Here is a 20,434-nt window from a genome sequence, read left to right as displayed (position 1 = left end):
CCCATGTTGTCGGTCTAATTTATCAAATTTTGAATGCAGGTATTAAAAATATGAAAATTATTATCTCTCGTCCCACTTAGTGGCACCTTAGACTGATCATTTGAACTTTGCCTTAGAAATCTGTTCCCAGAGTTAACTGCTGATTTTACATTACTGGATTGAGTATTTCTCACCATAATCTCTAGCCCTTTCTGCTCCCTGTAAAACATTTCTTCCTGTCAATTTCTGAAAAGTCTTTAAACAATATTAGCAAGAGAATCTGATAGTCTATGCTTCTAGAAACCAGTGTAGGCAGAACCAAATTCAAAAGCACTGCACAGGCAAAAAAAAAAAATAAAAATATATATATATTTCCTGGATCAATCAAAGGTTAGTTCAAGAAAGGGAAGACGTTGCCTTTAATAGTCAGAGGAATCTACCACCTTGTGAAAGAGGCAGCCAAGCTGAGCTGAAGAGCAAAGAGGAGATTCTCAGTGCCTGGCCCCTCGCACAGCAAACCTGTGAGTTTATACAATCACAGCTCTCTCTGCACTACCAGGGCAGGGGAGAGGCCAGGCCAGAGCTGTGCCCCACCACAGCAGCACCTGCATGCAAATGCAGCAGCATCAGCTCAGGGGCTCCGAAGGGAACCACTTGCCATAAGTAAATGCACTTTGACAGCAGCTCCTAATAAGAGGAAGGAAATGAGGGAGAGAAAGAAAAGTGATAGGAGACAAAAGGACTTTATAAACCAGGGCTTTATTGCTTTCATTTGCAGCATTTTTCCCTTTGTTCTGTTGAGCCTTCCAATTCCAGATATTGCACAAAAGAGATACCTGTCTAAAAAAGTTTATTTCAATCTGAAACTGACTTGTAAGATGCTTCACTAATTCAACAGCCCATTATCAGGAGTAACAATGAGCTACCTCTAATTAATTTGATGCAGCCTTTGCTTCTGATACCAATCAAATCAATATTAATGGGGAGTTTGTGCTCTCTCATTACAGCACAAAAAGGGTACCGATCTTCTCATGAAGATTTTTGGACCATAAACTGTGTTTGAGGTCAGCGTAGTTGGCTTCTTCCCACACCCTTTTTTTACAACCAGGATGGAAAAAAATCTATAATGATGTGCTATTTAGTACCTGGATAAAAATCTACACTCAGGCTGCCTACACCAAAAGACTGAAACCAGTTCAATATGGAGAAATCTCAGTCTAAGAAAATAAAGATTTTAGTAGCTCGCACAGCTCAAATTAAACACTTAAATAGGTAACACTAGATATTTCTCATGCTGCCTCACATTTCTCTATTTATTTTTATCTGCTGGATCAGGCGTGTTAGAGAGGGAGGCCTGGTAAGAATTGCCTCAGCCATCATTCTTGGTTACTTACATCTGTGGTCAATTTTCCACACTTTCTTCCATAAAAGGTAAACGAGGCACTGTACTTGCAACAGGATAATCTAAACAATATGAACAATGTTACTGTTGAAGACCATCTGGCTCATCAAGCACAGCTCCAGACTTTTAACTCCTTGAATAAAGTGTGGAACCCCGCAGTGTTTTTTTTTTTTTCCTATCCAAAATTCATTTTTAAAATGGTAAAAGTAGAGGTCCTGGAGGCATGAAGGATTCAGACAGGGAGAAAATTCAGTTTCTGGTTTATATCCTTTTTGTATCTTATGTATGTTGCAATCCAGGCTACATACAAACACTCAGACATCAAATTTTTCTATAAAAAAAAGCCCTCCATGGGCTTCTGGAACTGGTATGTGTGGGGTTGGTGTTTCAGAGGGGAGACAAGAGGGTTAAATATTTCATAATTCACTTTAACTTAATGACCTGCTTCTGCCACTTCTTAAAAGGTAATAAAAGTCAAAGAAGGGTCACCAGGAACTAGAGGAAAACAGAGGGGAGGGATAAGGGTGAATGCGACCAAAGAAGGCTTTTGCTAATTGTACACACAATTTCTTATCTGTAGATAAATTAACAAGTGGCTGGTCTCCGGGAGAAGAATGTGAAAGCAGCGTAGGAACAAAACAACCTGGAAGAGGGCGAGGCAGCAGGGAGAGCACAGTGATCCCGAAAGTCCAAAGAGCAGAGGAAGCTCTGGAGCTGGCTGTGCCCCGTCCTCCAGGGGCCAGCCCATGGCTCTGTGCCTCAGTTTCCCCAGCCAGCAGGGGACTCGCAGCCCAGGGGAGCAGTGCCGGGGCTCACCTCAGCTCCGTGAGGCTCTGGAATACAGAATGGCAGCCAGCTCGTGGCTTACAGCACAACAGACACGCAGGAGTTAAACATTCTTACACTTCCAAAAGGCCACAGACTTCAAGACATGTTTGTTTTTAAACTGAGCAACAATTAGATTTTGTCGTGGGTCTCTGTTCGGTACTCACTCAGCTCCCTGATTTCTCAATTCTGTGATTTCTTTTGCACAGAGCGGGTTAAAAAGCCCCGAAGCGTTGGCTGTAACAGGGCAGGGCTTTGGTCCTCAAGAGGGTTGTTATCCTCCAAAGAAGTTTTAATGGCATTATAAAAACCAAAACAAAATAAAACAATAAAAACATCCAAAACAAAACCAAAACCCCACAACCAACTGGTTGTTGAAATACTTCAATGCTTTTTATTTAATTTCTAGACATATTTTTGGAAAGGAAAGCAAAGAAAAATAATTAGACCATAGTCGGATTTTTTCTTTTTGTGTAAACACAAAAATTAATTTTCATATTCAGCGGTTCTTTGCTTTAAATTCTGCATCTTGCTTTAACTAGAAACATCAGCCTATCTGGTTTCTAGGTAGAGCACACACAGGTCTGAACCTTCCCCTACAGTAAGTTCTTCCAGCCACTCCCAAAAACATGTGCCCACAACCCTTTTTCAAAGTCTACTCTGATTTAGATCTAATTTTCATTGAAGCTAATATATCATAAGCCCACTGCAATATGTTCTGACATACATATGCTGAATTCTTGGCTTACAAAATCATTTTAAGATGCAAGAAGGACTTAAAAAAATTATTTTAAAAGAAATTGTATTTAATATATGCTCATGACTCATCAATTGAAAAGAAAAAGCAATGTTACAGTAAGCAAGATCAGACAGTTTTATGATTAATGGGGTCAAAAAGTTAGAATTCATGTTCAAAACTTTGGTTACTCACGCTGAAACAATTAACTCTATCTATCAAGCATCAGGCCCCAAAAAACAATGCAAAATTTCATAAAGAAGCAATACTATGTTACCAAACACTTATTTTGGTGCATGCTGCTTCCCTTCAAAAACAGAGCAACAGATTTCACCCATTTATCAAGAGATTTTTCTGGGTGTAACTCTTCCAAAACAAATCTGGCTTTGAAGCATGTCAGAGTTAGATGTTAGACTTGCCCTAAGGGCTATTTTTTTACTGCTAAAGCATCCTGTTTTCTGCTGTCCCATCTGAAAGTCCCCTTCCTCCTACTTGAGCTAATATTAGGATTTGAAAAATGAAAACAGAAGTCATTTGATTAACAAGGAATCTGCTGCTGAAACCTCCCGTGCGTTCATGACAACACCGGTTACAAAAGCTCCTGCCACTTGTATTGTAGCTCAGAGAAAAATCATTCCTTTAAATTTATTTTGCTGCTAACTCGACTGAGTGCTCATGATAGCGAGCATCAAATGCACTGTAAGCAGCTCCTGGATTTTAATTAAGAGCATTCCACAGGAATAATGCTAACACGTGCTGAGTGATAAACATATAAGCACTAATATTGTTCTGTAAAGCCTTAAATTACACGCTCCACTGCGCTGGATTTAAATCCTAGAAGACACTGGCACCAATTGCTGGGATTACAACTTTCAATTAAACCTAGAACTAAATTACTGGATTTCAAACCATTTCTTTAATCCACACCTGTCTGCTAAGCCTTTCACCACATTCACACTTAATAACCCTTAACATTTTTCATCAAGAAAGCTCAAAGGTTCTTCCAAATTGAATCCCCGTCACTGCTCCACTTCACACATCTAGAAACTGAGGCACACAATAATTAAATATCCCAAACTAATGCAAGAACCTTTGCCATGGCCACTGCTTTTGAAAGAGGCACCTTGCTCCAAACTTGTTAATCAATCTCACTCCCACATGATCATCATTTCTTGTGCAAGTACTCATGTGGCCTTTATGGTAAATTATGCCAGAAAAGAGCTTCAGATTAAAACTGAGGGGTAAAAGGAATTACATGCATGTAAATGAACACAGATAAGTCTGTAGCCATTATTTATGAGGTGCCTCTAGGTGGGCACCTTTCTAGACTTGGCTACAGAGTGCTATATTGACTCAGCACAATGGAAGTCTACAGTTGCCTTTGAAAACCTCAGTCATGTTCCCATCTAATTGAAAAGAGAGAAAAGAAGAAAACAAAACCAAAATATTTTTTTTCCTCCTGATTCAGGACTGTTCTCTATTTGAAAAAGTAGTTAATTGCTTTTCTAAATAATGCTAAGGTTACTCAGACTAAATCTCATCAAGAAGCATTTAGCCAACATATGAATTTCATGTAGCAAAATACTTAAGATACTTGAGATTTTCTTAAAACCTCATGCCCATACTCTTGTCCATACCACAGCTGAAGAGCTGCATGGATGCTGTGCATGGTGGAAAACTGTGACACTGGGGAGAGCTTTGCACCTGCATTTCCACACCTAGAGTGCTGTACCCAGTTCTGGGCCACAAAGGTGCTTGGTGACCTGGAGCATCTCTCATGAGGATAAGACCCAAAGTCCCAAAGCTGTGGTGCACTCCAAGTCAGAAATGTTGAGAATATTGAGAGAACTGGAGAACAGAAGCACAGAACAGGACAAAGAATCTGCTCAGCCATCCATACCCTCAACTACTCTCTACGTGCACAGACATCAGATAACTAATTCAAATTAAAGAAATCTAAGCCACATGCATATACACAAACACCCCATTCCTTTCCCATACTCCTACTAGATTCATTTAGTAGCCTGGTAAAAAGTAGTCTATTGAACAAATATGCTCTGGGCATAAGATCTGTCACAAATCAAAATTATTGAGAATGATTCTGTCTTTCACTTAATGTTTGATATATTTCTTTAGGTATACTGAAATCCTTGTACACACCAGGAAGGAAATGGCCTGAATATTTTGACAAGTGTGAAGCTAACATGTATCTATACTTCTGAGGAAAAAAATTATCCTCTCCTTTTTTGGTTGTCATTACAAAGTAGGTAGTTGTTTCCTGCAGATGAAATCCCTGAAACTGCACATTCTAGTCTGTACGCTGTAGTAGCTGCTTTGAAACAAAAATAAAAATCCTTGGGTTACAGCTTCTTGTGCAAAGGTTTCCATGTCAGTAACAACAATGTAGGTAACACTTTTAAAGCCTGATGAACTAGAAGATGAGGAGGACTCTGCTAAACATAAAATCCCTTACAGTGCCTGGATAAAACAAGTAAAGAAAACTGCTGCAGCTGCTTGTACTGTCTCTAGGTTTTGGCATTCATTATTTAAGTTCAGTGGAAACTGTTCAGCCTTGAAGTAGACTGACTCATGCACTTTAACTTCCAATTTCCTGCAAACAATCCATTAGTTTTTGGCAAGTTTCATACTGCACAGTACTTCCCTGAAAAGGGCAGCTCCCAAACTCTTCTGCTTTCAGCAGTGTTTTTTTTTCAGTTTAATGAAAGTAGAATTTGTACTCGTGCCCTTACAATACTGAGTGTGATCCACACCTGAAGGTGTCTAACACAATTATCAAAGGCAGATGAATGACTTTGCTCAGAAAGGTTCTCTTCAAATGTACCTGTTGGGACAAATCCTACTGGGCTGCACTATATGGGCATTTCTCAGAGTTTAGATATGTACTGTTAAGTTTTACCTGACAAGGAAAGCAAAAGAAAGATTTTCATACTACCTACACCTCTCCCAGAAGTGCACTACCTACTCTTACACTTCTCTGCTTTTATAACAGCTGAAATGAGCTACTTGATAAGTAAATGCTAATTCTGTCATTTGTAGCAACAATGGTTTTAAAACTTAGCATTCCATTCAAATATTTTGTCCCCAAGTAGTATCTGAAATGTGTCAGTAACTCAGAATGGAAAATAACTGTGGTATCTCCATCGCCACCACTTGGTAACTGTATATAAATGTGGTCTAGTAAGAAGGCACTAGTGAAATAATTCTTCCATCCCTAGGATGCAATTATTTCAAAATGAGAAAAGAGATGAAAGCATCAACATAAATACGTGTGCATACAGCTTTCAGAGTACTCAGAGGGATTCCAAATCTCCAGTTTAGCTGACACAGTAGAAGAGCTTTCCACAGTAAAATTAATATTTTTTTTGCTCTGTGCACCTTACAGAGTGTGGTACTGGAATCTTACGTTTACCCACATCCTAAAAAAGCTACATTAAACAGCAGCACAGATTTTCTCACCTCAGCATATCAAATCTCCATCTGCACAAGGCAATCATAAATAGGTTGCACAGTTCCATAGTTTTCATGTTCATTCAGATACTTAGCCCTCTCTCCTGGGACTGTCAGCAAGCACAATTTAATAACTGAGATGTGCAAAATTCTCCACTCTTTGTAAGAACTGACCCCACCTCATCCAAGGGACTTCATTTCAGTGATACAACCACCAAATGGGCAGTGGCCATCGTGGGAAAGTCCATACGCAACAATCTAGGCAAGGTGGTCTAGTAGCAAAAAAGTTTACCAAATGCAGAAGCAAGCTCTAGAATGTTTTGAAAGGCTTGTTTTTAAGTATTTAAAAATACACTGTGACTACCAGTGGATTTTAGATATTGTGGGAACTTAATTGGCTATGGCTGTGGAACTTAAGCACCTAGATCTGCTATGTTATTTTGGTGTTCAAAAGACACCTACCAGCTCTACAGGTGCCTGCATTCCAGCTGGGAAAGTCCAACAGGTATTTAATTCTCTACTGCTGTACATGAACACAGGCATAAACCTGACTCAAACAGCAGGTTTGAGTCTCAGGTTATTTCATCATTTCATTTCTATCCAGCAGGTTATTTCCCAGCTTCCAGGTCATTTCATTTATATCCAGCAGGTTATTTCCCAGCTTCCTCTCCCAAGCTAGACTGTGCACAGGTATTTCCACTGTAAATAAGATACACAAAGATGGCAGACTAAAGTTGTAGTAATTATTACTTACTGCTGAGGGTACCCTATTTTCTGCAGAATTATGGGATGTTTCATAGGAACTCTTAAGTTTTTATTATTTCTTGGTATGTTCCCTTCCCTTCCCATTTTTTTTAATAGACTCTCATTTCCCCACTTTTAAAAATGTGCCATTTCTTGCAGCTTTCCTTAAGGCTGTCTGATAGATCCATTCCCTCTTTGCACTACATTTCCCAGCCTTAGCAGAGAATGTGCCTGATTTAGTCCTTAAGCTCTGCCTACTCTGACATGATCCATGTATGTACCTCTTTGAGCCATGAATGGTTTCCTGACTTGCATCCTTGACTTGTCTCCTTGGACGCTCATTGTTGGGCGGGGAATTAAGTGGTTTGTCAGACTGATCCCAAGTGCTTAGCATCTGAACAGTGAAGTTTTACTCCGTTGAGTAAGAAAACATTTCCCAGAACTTAATCTCTCTAGCCATGATAACTGCCTACATGCAACTCTACTTCCCTGACAAAAGAATAAAATTTACAGACATTCTTATCTCCCTGGGATTTATTACTGGAACTGGAAACTGATGGTTTCAACTGGGGAAGCAAATGAAGCAGAGCTGGTTCGCCAGTCATCCAGGGGTTAAGCTAATTTGTTAGTGCCCTTGCTGTTTCTTGCTGTCAGCCACAGTGCATCCAGTCTTTAAATTCTGAAAAGAACACCGACCTTTAATCTGTGGTATTAGTTCCTTTGACAAAATGGAAGATTATGTCTTTCTCCCACAAGCCTTCATGCGAAGCTTAGCCAGCTTCCATCTGGTCTGGCTAATTAAATGTAAGTTAACATTAAGTTAAGAGCCAGCTCCAGCCCACAGACCTTCTATTCTGCAACGGCAGATTTATTAATTGCCCGAACTATTTGAGTATTTAATACCAGTTTTTGATTACTTCTATTTTCTTTGCTCTCTCATGAAAACAGGGAAATATTTTTGAAGACATATTTGCATAATTTCAGTTCAGAAACACAAAACACCAAGATGTGCTAATAAGATTCTGAGCGGCCATAAAACACTGTCAGTTTTTTTTTTCTTCCGTAGTTGACATGTTAATAAAGTACCATCATAACAGTGTGAAAGATCTGCCTATTATGCACAAGATGTGGAATCTCTGGAGCTGTACACTTTAAGCTGGCCCTGACCCACAATCTGGCCCTACATGTACTAAAACTACAGCCAGTTGTTGTATTCCTTATTCAGTCAAAACTTTCTTTGACCCTAATGGGCGTTCTGTCTGAATGAAGAACAAAGGGATAACATCTAATATGGGGAGCTAGTAATTAGAATCATGCCCACAGCTAACTTTCAATAAAATTAATTTGTAAAAATGAAAATACAAAGAATTTATAAAGTCAAAAGGGTGCTTTGCACTGTTTTAACATTAACTCTATGTAGGTCTGGTACCTAATCTATTTCACTGTATTTAACATTAGATGTTAGAGAAGAAAACTATACACTTCAAGACTTTTAAAATAAATAATACAGCGAAGTTAGATTTATAATTTTTTTTTAACACCTGACATTACTTTGAGAAAGACTGTTATTAAGTCAAACATCTTAAACCTCTTAAAACCAAGCGTTCCTTCTTTGGGATAGTGTCAAAAGATCACATTAAGAAATGTTATTTCTTCATATATCTATTAAATAGAATTCCTGCTGCTACTGTATGTAAAGCATATTTAAAAATTCAAACCCCAGGAAATGTCTACCTAGTTCACATATAAAAACCAACCAACCAACCAACAAAAGAAACCCAACCACTTAAAAGTTCAGTTTCACATAAAAATCTAAACTGTATCAGGACACACATCAGAGTTAAAAAACCAGCAAAAACTGTGAATGGCACAAAGCTGCCTAATGGAGCAGGACTAAACACAGAAATGAGGAGAGCACTGCTTCCTTCCACTTCTTTGCCTGCAGAAAAGCACATGAGCAAATTCATTCACCTTTTCTGCCTCAGTTGCCCAAGCAGATGGTGCAGGGAGAACAAACATTTTTCCTTTTCTGATCTCACCTTAAAATTCTCAGGTGTTTCAGTCAGACGAAGATGTTCTGTGTAAGGGCAGACTGTTAGCAGCTAATATTATGTCAGAAATAGCAATGGACATGCAATTTGCTTCTAAGAGACTCTGAAAACAAAAATGCTGTTTTACAGAGTGCAAGACCAACAACAGACACAATGCATTTCTGATTGTCTGTTTATAATATGGGGTTTTATTGTCAACTTATTCTGTTCTCTCATCTATCCATTAAATTATAATGACCTGTTTCCAAAAAAACCCAGACAACCCAAACCAAAAACCCCAACCCCCTTCTCATTAAGCTTTCATTCTCTGTCCTATCTTCTGCCTCGCTTACTTTACATTTGTGTTCTCACTGTGTACACCTGTTTATTTTGACAGCTTACTCTGGGAATGCTGTTCTGCACAGAATTGTTACCTTTTACTCGGGCAAAAGGAGAACGTCTGATAAAATCCACTGGGGGAACTCCTTCAAGAACGAAATACAAGACCCCAAATGCAATCTAAATGTACTGGTCTGACTCTAAGGCTGGACACGGCTTTCTGCTAAAGGCCATAAAGATTCAGTTCATTTTCAGAATACCAGGCGTGCACACAGATCTGCTGAGCCCCATTCTGACACAGCAGCAGCCGATTCCTCTGGACTCATTCCTGGCACTTGGGCTGCTCACACCAGCTTTCCTCGTCAGCTGGAGCCACCTTGTGCCCTACAGAGCACCTGCACCCTCCGGTCTGCCGAGGAAAAGCATGCTGGCATCTTCTGCATGGGACAACAACTCCTAAAAAACATTTATTCGGATTCTACATAAACCATTTCGTTTGGGAGTAACCATATCAAATGTGTTAAAGATGATTTATTTGCGGGTAATTATTTCAAGGCAGTTAAAAATGAACAAGATAATAAAGCTGCAAATAAACTGGATGCTGATTTTTTTTTTTTTTTTCCAATTCAACCCACCACTGCAGTGAGGATTTACGAGTTATGCAAGACACGAAGTCACTTGGAACACTCGTGGTATAATGAGGAATACCACCACTATTTTCCAGTGTATTACGTGTCCTTATGTGTGATTGAGAATTTTAACAAAGCAGTGACAAGAATGCGAGACCACGAGCTGCTCTGCTGCGAGTTTTACTTTGCAGTCAAACAGCAAAGTCTCTTCCTCTGCAGCAATGAATTTGAGTGCACAGCATAAGAATGTTTAGAAGTGCTGCAATTCAGATTTGGCCTCTAGCCATAAAATTCTAATGCAGCTTTCAAACATGCCTAAAGCCACAGTTGAATTTATTTGGTCTCATTATAAAATAGGGATCACATGGATCAAATAGGACTGGACAAACTTCCAGAGGCTACTGGGGCAAATCCTGACTTGGGGCCAAATCTGCCATATTCCTGTTCTTTTATTCTGACAGGATCAATATGAAATGTGTTGAGGATATGAGGGTACTGAGCCAATAGCTATCTCCTTTCCTTCTCAAAGCAAGAGTGATGTTCTTTATTCCAAGTGGGTAGGACAGATGTGATCACACCTTCTAATAAAATTAATACTTACCATTTAAACACATGAGACCTGACATTTCTTCTTAAACCTGAAAGCATAGGTCACAAAAACCTCCAAACAAACCACAAAATCCAAACCCCTGAACTACACAGTTACAACAAAATGTGTTCTGACCTTTTACCATTCTTCTTCTTCATGCACTCTGACGACAAGTTAGGCATATCATCTTTTGAATTCAGCTCTGCAATACATTATACTGCATTTACTCTGAGCACTCTGACATTATCATTATCTTCTTTTGTGCCCAACAGCAACTGCAGCTCCTATAATGCCATTATTGTAATTAAGAACAATCTGAACCATTGACAGCATTGCCTCGTTTGCTCTAGAATCCCCAGTGCATTAGTGTTCTTCTAAACCAATATTTCACTATTAATAGTTTGCTACTTTAGAACTGCCTACGGTTAAAAAGAAGAAAAAAATTAGGCCTCTGCCTAACTCAGTGGCCAAAGAAAAAACCTGCTAAGAAAAAAAAAATAAATGAAAGGCTCTGCACTGGCAAACTGTTACACTTTTCTTTACATGTGTTGAAAATGGATTCACACCCTGCCAACCTATTCAGGCCGTTACCCAGGTGAGGAAGCTTATTTTGGCTTGCTTCAAAAGGACCACCTGTACAGACACAAAAGAAAACATATCTTCTCCTGCTAAATGTACCCAAAGTCTAAACTCTAAATGTACTCTGTCTAAACTCTCCCTTTCATTAATCCAGCTCACAGTTGGATAAGTAGGGCATGGCAATTCAGGCATTCTTGTCTGGGAAATTCTGACCTGAACTTCCAGCCCTGCAGCACACATGCTCTGCTGGCTGCCTGCACCCTGTCCCTGTGTTTGCTGAGGGTGACACCTGCCTGTCCCTGTCCCAGGAAGGTGCTCAGCCATAGCCCTGTAATCAGCTAACACCCAGCCTTCCACTACTGTAATTCCAGGGAAACCATGAAGCGTGGGCTAAAGAACTGCAGGTGCAATGGCAAGACAGCACTGCCACATTAACATGCACCTCTTAGAACCCAGAAAGGCCAGAAATGGCCCCATCATCAGAAGCAACTTCAATTTTCCCTCTGCAGTAAATGAGAAGCTGGATTGCTAAATTCTATCAGAAAAGAACCCAGCAATCATTACCTGCATGCTGTCTGAAAAGGGACCATTGCTGGTAACGTGGAGTTTTAGGTATTTTTAGTAGATATGGGAAAGCACTGTATGAAAATGATCAAAGAAACATGGCTAGTGGAAAAGAGCTATTAACTCCCAAGGAGATTTAGATAGATGTGGTGGCAGACTTTTTCTTCTTGTGAACACATATTCCATTAAAAAATTATCAATCTTATGTTAAAGGAATATTCAGGAAATTATAATGTTTAGGTTACATTTGGAATTTTTTATTCTTTCAAAGCTTTTGCAGTGTGAGATTGTATTTTTATGTCTGGGAAATCACTAATGGGCTGGAGCTGTTTCTCTCTCCACCACACCCTTCAGTCTCTGTCCAGAGCTTCTGATGGAGAACAGTGCTCACTGACAATTGTTGCACCCCCTGTCCTCCTAAAGTCCCTTTTCCCAAGTGGGATTTCATAGGTTTCACTATGAATAAAGGCTAATATCACCCATCACTGGGTCAGTGCCACAGACTGCTCTAGCACTCCACTGGAAGGGCAAACAGGAGCAGCTCTATGCTAAACAAGAATCAGAGAAGCCATAGGGACTTAATCACAACTGCAACTACCAAGAATGACTCACAGAAATTCATATTCCAGGTGTTTTCTTTCACAAAAATAATTACCCAAGAAAAAGTAACATATTGTCAAAACTGTGTGCTGCTTGACACAAAGATCAGTAAGAAGTCAGGAAGAGAAGTGCAAGGATTAAAAGGAAAGCAGTATCACTAAGTCAGGACCCACGTGCTCTCTAATTTTGTATTAAATTCACATATATGATCAGAACATTTCATAGCACTACACGCAATTACCTTCCATGGACTGCTACAAAACTGAAAGGAAATCAGAGCATTTGGGAGACTGTAAAGCCTTGTTATTTCATCCTGCAATTCTTTGATATTTTGAGAAAGATCACTGCTTGATGAACAGTGGCACAGTCTAGAGCCAGGTGCAGGATTTGGGTGAACAGATGGTGGCTAATCTTCCTAATACAGCACTGCCAGCACAACTCACTCTTGACCAGTCACATCCCTGCATTTTTTCTGGCCCTTGGTTTTCTCTGGCCTGAGCACAGCTTTTCAAGGGGTAGTTGCAGAGTAGACTAAGGATTCACAAAAGGCTATTGATCTGATTTTGCTTTTGGTCCAAGACATCTTTTGTTTGTATTTCAGTTTGGTCACTAAAGTGAATTAACTCTCTGGGGCACTCAACACACATACACGCCCAATTCCAACAGGGACAAGGGTATTCAAGCCAAATAACGTTATCTATTAGCAAGTATTAGCACACCAAGCAGAAAATGCATGATGATACATGTGGAGAGCAAGGCTTTGCTACTCAGTGCTCCAACTACAGCCACACACACAAGAGCAGCACAGGAACTACCAGGAGCTAGAGAAGGCACACAGAACACGCAGAGAGCAAGCTACACCTTCAACCCCAGCCCAGCCCCACATTTGGAAGAGCTGCAAGTGAAGCACTGCAAAATAGCCTGCCTTGCAGCTCATCCTCTCTGAAGCAAAATGGCATAACACTGCTTCCAGCACAGCGCTGACTGCACCACCTGCAGAGTCAAGTGGCCTTTCAGGATGTCTTCTTTTGGGGTTGGCTGCAGTTTAGCTGACAAAACAGCTTATTGTTAGGGAAACAACAACAACTCTATTTGAATAGGAACTGGTGTGGGGAGGAAAAGGAGCAGGACAGAAGCAGTAGGTGGAAAAGCAACACAATTTTAGGTACACCTCAACCACTGATTTTCTAAAGTTTCACTTCACAAAGAACTGTGTCCCTGGAGCTGCTGATTTCACCCACAGCAAGAACATTTTGCTCGAAAATACTGCAGAACTCTGGATTAAGTTAGTAGGAAGTACTTGATCTTGGATACAGTGACATAACAAACAAACTGAACTGTCCTTATCTTAATCTCCGTGAGAAAGGCGGAGGCCAGTATGAAACTATTTGTTCTGCAGGGAGGGCATTTTTTAGGCTGCTTTTGCAAGTCAAATGCAAAGATGGAGTCCAGTGGCTCTGCTGCCCTCATGCAGGTAGTCAGAGAACAGTAGAATTCATGGCTGTTTTGGGTCAGAATAGAAGATCAAAGCCCAGGGCCCTGGTACCTGGCAGAAATGCCTTCTTTACAATACTAACAGGGAAGGGCAAACCAACAGAATTTGGTGTAAGCTTCGTAACAGCTTCATAATCCTAACAGACGTCACAAGAGGTATTTTATGATTTCTGAAGACAAGATGTCTCTGATGACCTACGTGATTCACATGTGGGCCACTGGAGACACTGGAGACCCAGACTCACTTTTAGCCCCCACACCCCCTTCCTTTAAAAAAAAAACATTTCTGGCATCCAAAACACCTCACAGGAGTAAGTTTCAGAAAACAATCATGCACAGCCTGGCTCTATGTTCCCCTCACACACATCCCCTCCCTGCATGCATGACTCCTCCTGCCTCCAGTGAGCCACCATCACGGGCTCCTCTGCCTCCTCTCTGGCTCACAAGAGGTTGGCACTGCTTGTTAATCTCAACACTGCCAGCACAATCCCGTACCTGTGTGATGTAACCCCTCTGCACCTGCTGGGAGGCACTCACATAAAGCAGGCTTGCACACACTCAGCTCTACCATGATAGCATAACTCTGCATATGCACTCAATAATGTCTGGCAAAAAAGCTGGCACCTGGGACTCACATGTTCCTGCAGATTTGAGTTGTATGTGAAATACACGGACCGAGCACAACCAGACTGGGCCCTGCACAAATATTTGGTTGAAATAAGGAATTTTAAAGAATAACTTTAGGATTATCATTTACTTTTGAGATTCAGAAACGCATTCACAGTATTTTCATGTCTTTCCCTGAACCAACTGGAGCCAGAGGCTATTAAAAAAGGGGGGATAAAGAAAGCTCCATGCGGGCAGAGCATTTTTCTGTTTGTCCACGTCACTTCCACAGAACCGAAGTATTTTATCTACTTAAAAGAACTTGCTCCAAGGCAATAATTCCTTCAGTGGTGACGCTAACAGGTTTTGCCCAGCACCACCAGGAACACGGAAATGTGCGGCACAAAATACAGGGAAAAGATTCTGAGCACATTCCAGTTCCTGCGCAGTGAGGTTGGTGGAGAAACACATTCGTGTCAGACAGCAAAACCAGCTGCTCAGCCACTCTGATGGCACTAGAAGGCCTAGGTGTGATGTACTGATATGTGCAGTGAAAGGCAGAATGTGAGAAGCATTGACAAGAGTGACAATAAAGCCTTTCCCACATCTTCCTTTTCACAGGAGACACCACATGCCATCCTCTAAACACCAGTATGAAATTAGCGCCCAGTGGTTCGTTTTCATCATTCATGCCATGCATTAGCAAATATGATGGTAGGACACAGATCAGTTCTTCCAGCTCCTGCTTTTAAATACAGCATCAGGGAAGAGCAGAGAAAAAGAAAAGCCTGCAGTGTCTCAGCCAGCCTGGAATCTCTCACACAAGAAACAGACAAGCACAAACATCTACTGACACAAAAACTAGTCATTTGCAGTTGTTGTGCAGCAAGTTGCAGAAACAGGTCCAAAGCAAATGAGTCTATAAGAATCTAGCAGAACACTTCTTCTACACCAAGAAATAAATTTATTTCCATTGGAAAAGACCCAGAGCAAGACCAAGGCATGATCTTTCTGTCAGTGAGCCACACAGCAAAGCGTTTTACTCATGGATTGCAGAAAGACAACCATTTTACATAAAACACCTGAAAAGCTCTTATCAGCCTACATTTACTCTTACTTTGTAATCTTAGATTTTTCTGATTTCTTATTATTCCATAAAATACATGAAGTAAAGATTAAGAAAGTTAAGGTTACTATCAAAAACCACCAGAATTTACAATATTTTACACTGTTAATATACTCCTCCCTGAGGCACACAGAGAGGCACATTGCCTACTGTGACCCCCACATACCAAAATTAAATCAAAACAATACAAACACAAAAAGAAGAAATATACTAAGTGGTGGACAGCAGAAAATTCATTCTTTCTCCTGCCCATCAACCCCAAATAAACCAGGCAGAAGAGCAGTCAAATTACCGAAATTGATGTCACATCAATTGGAAAACTGACTGAGCCTGTACAATTGCTCTCCACCAAATTCACGGGTTCAAGCTGTCCGTTTCCCATCTGCTCCTCTGCAATTTAAGCAATTCTGAACTTCACTCTCTGTACCCAAACGTGTCACAGATTTATCAGCATGTCAGGGGCCAATTCTTTACATTCTCCACTAAGGTAAGCTATTAGGGGAGGAAATTTTCTGTGTTTATAATTGCCAGGCCAGGAAAATTCGAGGACAACACATGACCTTACTAAATCCACCATGAAAAATTCATTAGATAACACAATCCCCCCTTCCCTCCCCATCTTGTTAAAAAAGGCCATTTTGTTATCCTCTTACATGTGTTTAAAGACATGTTTAGTACACAGTACAGAATACTATAACAAGCTTACAGAAACTGATTTGTGGGTTTTTTTTGCTCATATGATGAGCTCTGTCATGTATCTGAACTCCTGATAGATAAGGACTGGGATCCTTCACTAGCATATATGGGGTAGCCAGTCTTTAAATGCCTTTCATCAATGAAGGGGGTAGAACCTTATTAAAAACCACAAATAACTTCTGCATACTGCAGTTCAGTTTGCAGACAGGCTGTCAAGTATTCTAGTCTTTGTTCACAATTCTCTCAATGCCTAAAAAGCTAATTTAATTAATTCCAAACATACTTAATAATTTGTAATTTTGCTACCTCAACAGAATGTATGCTCCATTTAAAGATGCAGCTGCAGATGCTCTCACAGGGAAGACCAAAGTAGAATGTTCTCATCCTTGAATTACACCACTGGTGATGAGATGTTGTAAATGAAAACCAGATTATGGCTCTATGTGACAGACAACAACAAATTCCAGATTTTATCAAATACTCTCTAATATTTAATGGCAATGTATTTTCCATATTAACATATGTCTTATGGTATGACTAATCCCTGCTTACATCATGTGTGATATCTCAGGTATCTCAGGTTACTCTCTTTGTTTTGCTCAATAACTTGTGCTCTGATATTAGAGAATTCATTTCACTTATCTAGACTTCCCTCACCTCTTCCACTGGTGGACCTCTTACCATTGCCAAGAACTTTGAAATGCATAAGCAAAGGTTTGCTATATATTTTATATATATATATATTTATGCATATAAATTAATATCAATACAGAAATTGCATTTTATGTTGTATCATAAACTACTTTTGCTACACCTAAAACTACATAAACTTTACTCTCTTCATAAATAATCTGCATCATAGAGTCACTTCAGATCCAAAAGGATTTTCATTTGGTGAAGCATTTTGGCACTGGCTCTGTTGTTGCAATATACAAAAACGTATATTTTGTTGTTGCAATATACAAAAAACGTAGTTTTGACAATGATCACAACACCTGTTGATGACAAAAATACAAAACTCACAGATGTGTAATCGTGGATCGCCTACAACAGTTAACTACATATATAGCAGAGATGGTACTAAAGTGTAACCAGCATAGTCCCTGCAAGAGACAAAACATTTTTGCACTATTAAAAACCACCAGTTCTTAGACCTTGTGGTAAAACACTGGAGGAAATCAGTATGCTTCTGTCCTCTACGTAACAGCAGAATTTACACCAACTGAAAGACATGGAAATTTTCAGTTGTCCCTCATTTATCCTGACTTACTCTGAACATTTTCCTATACATCCTGTGAGTAAGCAGTTGAAAAACCACTTGCACTTCTATGACCAAGACCGAACTCCATAGGAAACCTGCCATAGGTTGGTTAAAGCAGGAAAAAACCACCAAAGCTCAGATCCTAGACAAACAAGCAATCAGACCTCTGAAATTCCTAGCTAGGCTTCAAAAACACCTGGAGCCCTACCAAAAAAAAAAAAAATCAGCCCAACTTAAGATGGAACCTAGGTGGGCCACAGCCAGCAAGACCAATGCTCGTTAATACTTTGCAAACTTGTATTTCTTTTTAGTAGAGAAAAAATTAGGAAGTAAGAAAGAGGACAGGCTTCACAGTAAGGCTGAAGCCACCTGAATGTGTTAAAACCCATAAATCAATAAACAGAAAGATAAGATAGCATACTGTCAATTTCACCTCTATATGTGCTTCCACCAGAGAAATGTCACAAATACACAGCCAAGTAAAAAGGATACTAAGGTGAATTTAACACAATACATTTTTGTCCATCAGCAAATAACAGTCCTTACAAAGTTAATAAAAAAATCCCAGCTCCCTAAACTAGTTATTTTTAGATAAGACCTTAGAAAATTGGGAAACACAAAAGACAAGGACAATGCAGTTTCAAAATTTCAAAAGCATAGACAATGATAATGAAATGGCAGGTGCAGGTTTTAATCAATACATGCAATACACTAATAAGAAGAAGTATCATTTCACAGGAGATCTTTTTGTAAGATTACAAGATGGTGGATAAAAGCAATTACTGCCTCTAATGGTTTGCTGGAGATTTGTGACTTCAGATATCCATCACTAAGGAAAAAAGCATTTAATAGTAAAAACAGTACTAACAACAATATAATGGATATACTCAAACTGCCACAAATAGGCTTACTTAAAAATCTCTAAAGATACCTACAGCATGGACTCATCAAGGAAGATTGTTGCTAGTTCAGTGTTGCTAATAGTCATAAATACTCTAACAGAATAATTTTTAAAAATAGGTAATTAATGGAGTTGTCATTCTTTACTATTCCATCAACATCTGGCCCATCTGCAATGACCAGAAAAAGCCAAATAATGTGAGCACAACCGTGCAATGTGGATTTAATTGAAAAGCAAGACCGTACATCACAGAAAGATGACGTGCTAGTTACAGAATGAGCAGCTGTACTCTCCCAAGTTGTGTCACCCTTGCCCACAGCACTGGTGCTGCTCTGAAACACGGCGTGTCAGGCTTCAGCGCCCATGTGCACACGAGGAGCAAGGGGCTGCTGAGCCTCACACCCTTCTTCACACCCGCAAGCAATGAATTTTGCTCGGAGAACTGTTTTGAAGTGACTGCTACGTTGTCTCTATTTGCATCACATTTAAATTAAGTTCAGCAGTGAAAACGATGGGTGAGCAAGGTTAAATTCCAATTCTCTCTCTCATGGGATTTCAAACAGGAAAATCCAGCGGGGGGGTGGGTGTTAATTCACAAGTACGGACAAAGAACCAGACTGCCGTACACGCTCGGCGTTCTGTGAAGGTTCGCTGCCGGGAGGCAAGTCCTTTGCTTAGGATAACAAGGATAACTGCGTTCCGAGCCGCCGAGGAGCGATCGCTGCTATCAAACTCCTATCAGTGCCGTGCCTTACGCGGAGCGCTGCGTGCTGGCCGCACCGCACACCAACACGCCGCCTTATGACTCACACAGGGCTACAGCACCGGGTTTTGGGCGTCCAAACCCCAGCTGCGGCGGCAAATCCTGCCGGGGCCAAAACAATCCCCCGTGCGCTCCCAGGCCTGCGGGGCCCGCCGGCCGCCCGGCCCGCTGCGGGCAGCGCTTCCTTCCTTCATTCCTTCCTTCCCTGGCCGGGCCCGTACACGGACCGCGGGAGCGGCCCCGCACACAAACACTGGACACAGACCCCGGGAGCGGCCCCGCACACAGACCCCGCACACAGACACTGGACACGGATCCCGGGAGCGGCCCCGCACACAGACCCCGCACACAGACTCCGGGAGCGGCCCCGCACACAAACACTGGACACAGACCCCGGGAGCGGCCCCGGGAGCGGCCCCCTCACGGAGCCGGCGGAGCGCCGGGGCCGGGGCGGCTCCTCCCTCGCCGCTTGCCTGCCCACCCCACCCCGCACGTCTTTCCCCGCCAGCCCCTTCCTCCCGCTCCCCTGAGCCTTTTCCTCTACCCCTGTCTCCTCCCTCCCTCCCCCCCCCCCCCCCCATAGTAAGGTAACTCCCAGGAAATATGCAAACCTGTTAATTTTTACCTTCTTTGGCTTTTTTCCTCCTGGCCAGCGTGCCGCCGAGCTTGCCCAGGAAGGAGTCATCCTTCTTTCTGGAGGGGGGAGATTTCGGGGTGGGGGACTTGGGGGAAGAAGGGGACTTCTGCGGGGACGTTGCCATGCTGGGCCAGCCGCCGCCGGCGCTGCGGGACGGAGCAGGCGGCTCCGAGGCCCCGGTGCCGTGGGAGGCTGTTCCCGGCTCTGAACGGAAGCGGAATTATTTCAAGCATTTGAGGCAGCTCCTGCTCCGCTCTCCCGGCTCTCCCGCTCCTTCCCTCCCTCCTCCCGCCCTCCCTCCCGCCGGGGAGGGCCCGCTCGCCTCGCACGGCTCCTGGTGGCCCCGGGCGGTGCGGGAGCCGCGCTCCGCTCCCTGCTGGGGCACCCTCGGCGTTTGGGGGGGCCCCTGCTCCATCCTCCACCCTTGCAGAGCAGCCGGGCACATCTGGGGCTGGGGTGGCTCGGT

General features: G+C 41.6%; 1 protein-coding gene across 1 annotated transcript in view; it reads right to left on the bottom strand.

Annotated features, from left to right (window-relative positions):
* PARVA (parvin alpha) overlaps nucleotides 1-20,208 on the bottom strand; it is a 62,010-nt gene extending 41,802 nt beyond the window's left edge. Inside the window, exon 1 of the mRNA XM_053980657.1 lies at nucleotides 19,957-20,208. Coding sequence (XP_053836632.1) covers nucleotides 19,957-20,092 — 136 coding nt within the window. The 5' untranslated portion in view covers nucleotides 20,093-20,208. The remainder of the gene's footprint in view (nucleotides 1-19,956) is intronic.
* Nucleotides 20,209-20,434: the final 226 nt, after the last annotated feature.

Source organism: Vidua macroura, chromosome 6 (assembly GCF_024509145.1).
Source record: "Vidua macroura isolate BioBank_ID:100142 chromosome 6, ASM2450914v1, whole genome shotgun sequence".
In the NCBI taxonomy this organism is placed as follows: Eukaryota; Metazoa; Chordata; class Aves; order Passeriformes; family Viduidae; genus Vidua; species Vidua macroura.
The sequence above is the reverse complement of the archived record's forward strand: the minus strand, read 5'-3'. Positions and strand labels throughout refer to the sequence as shown.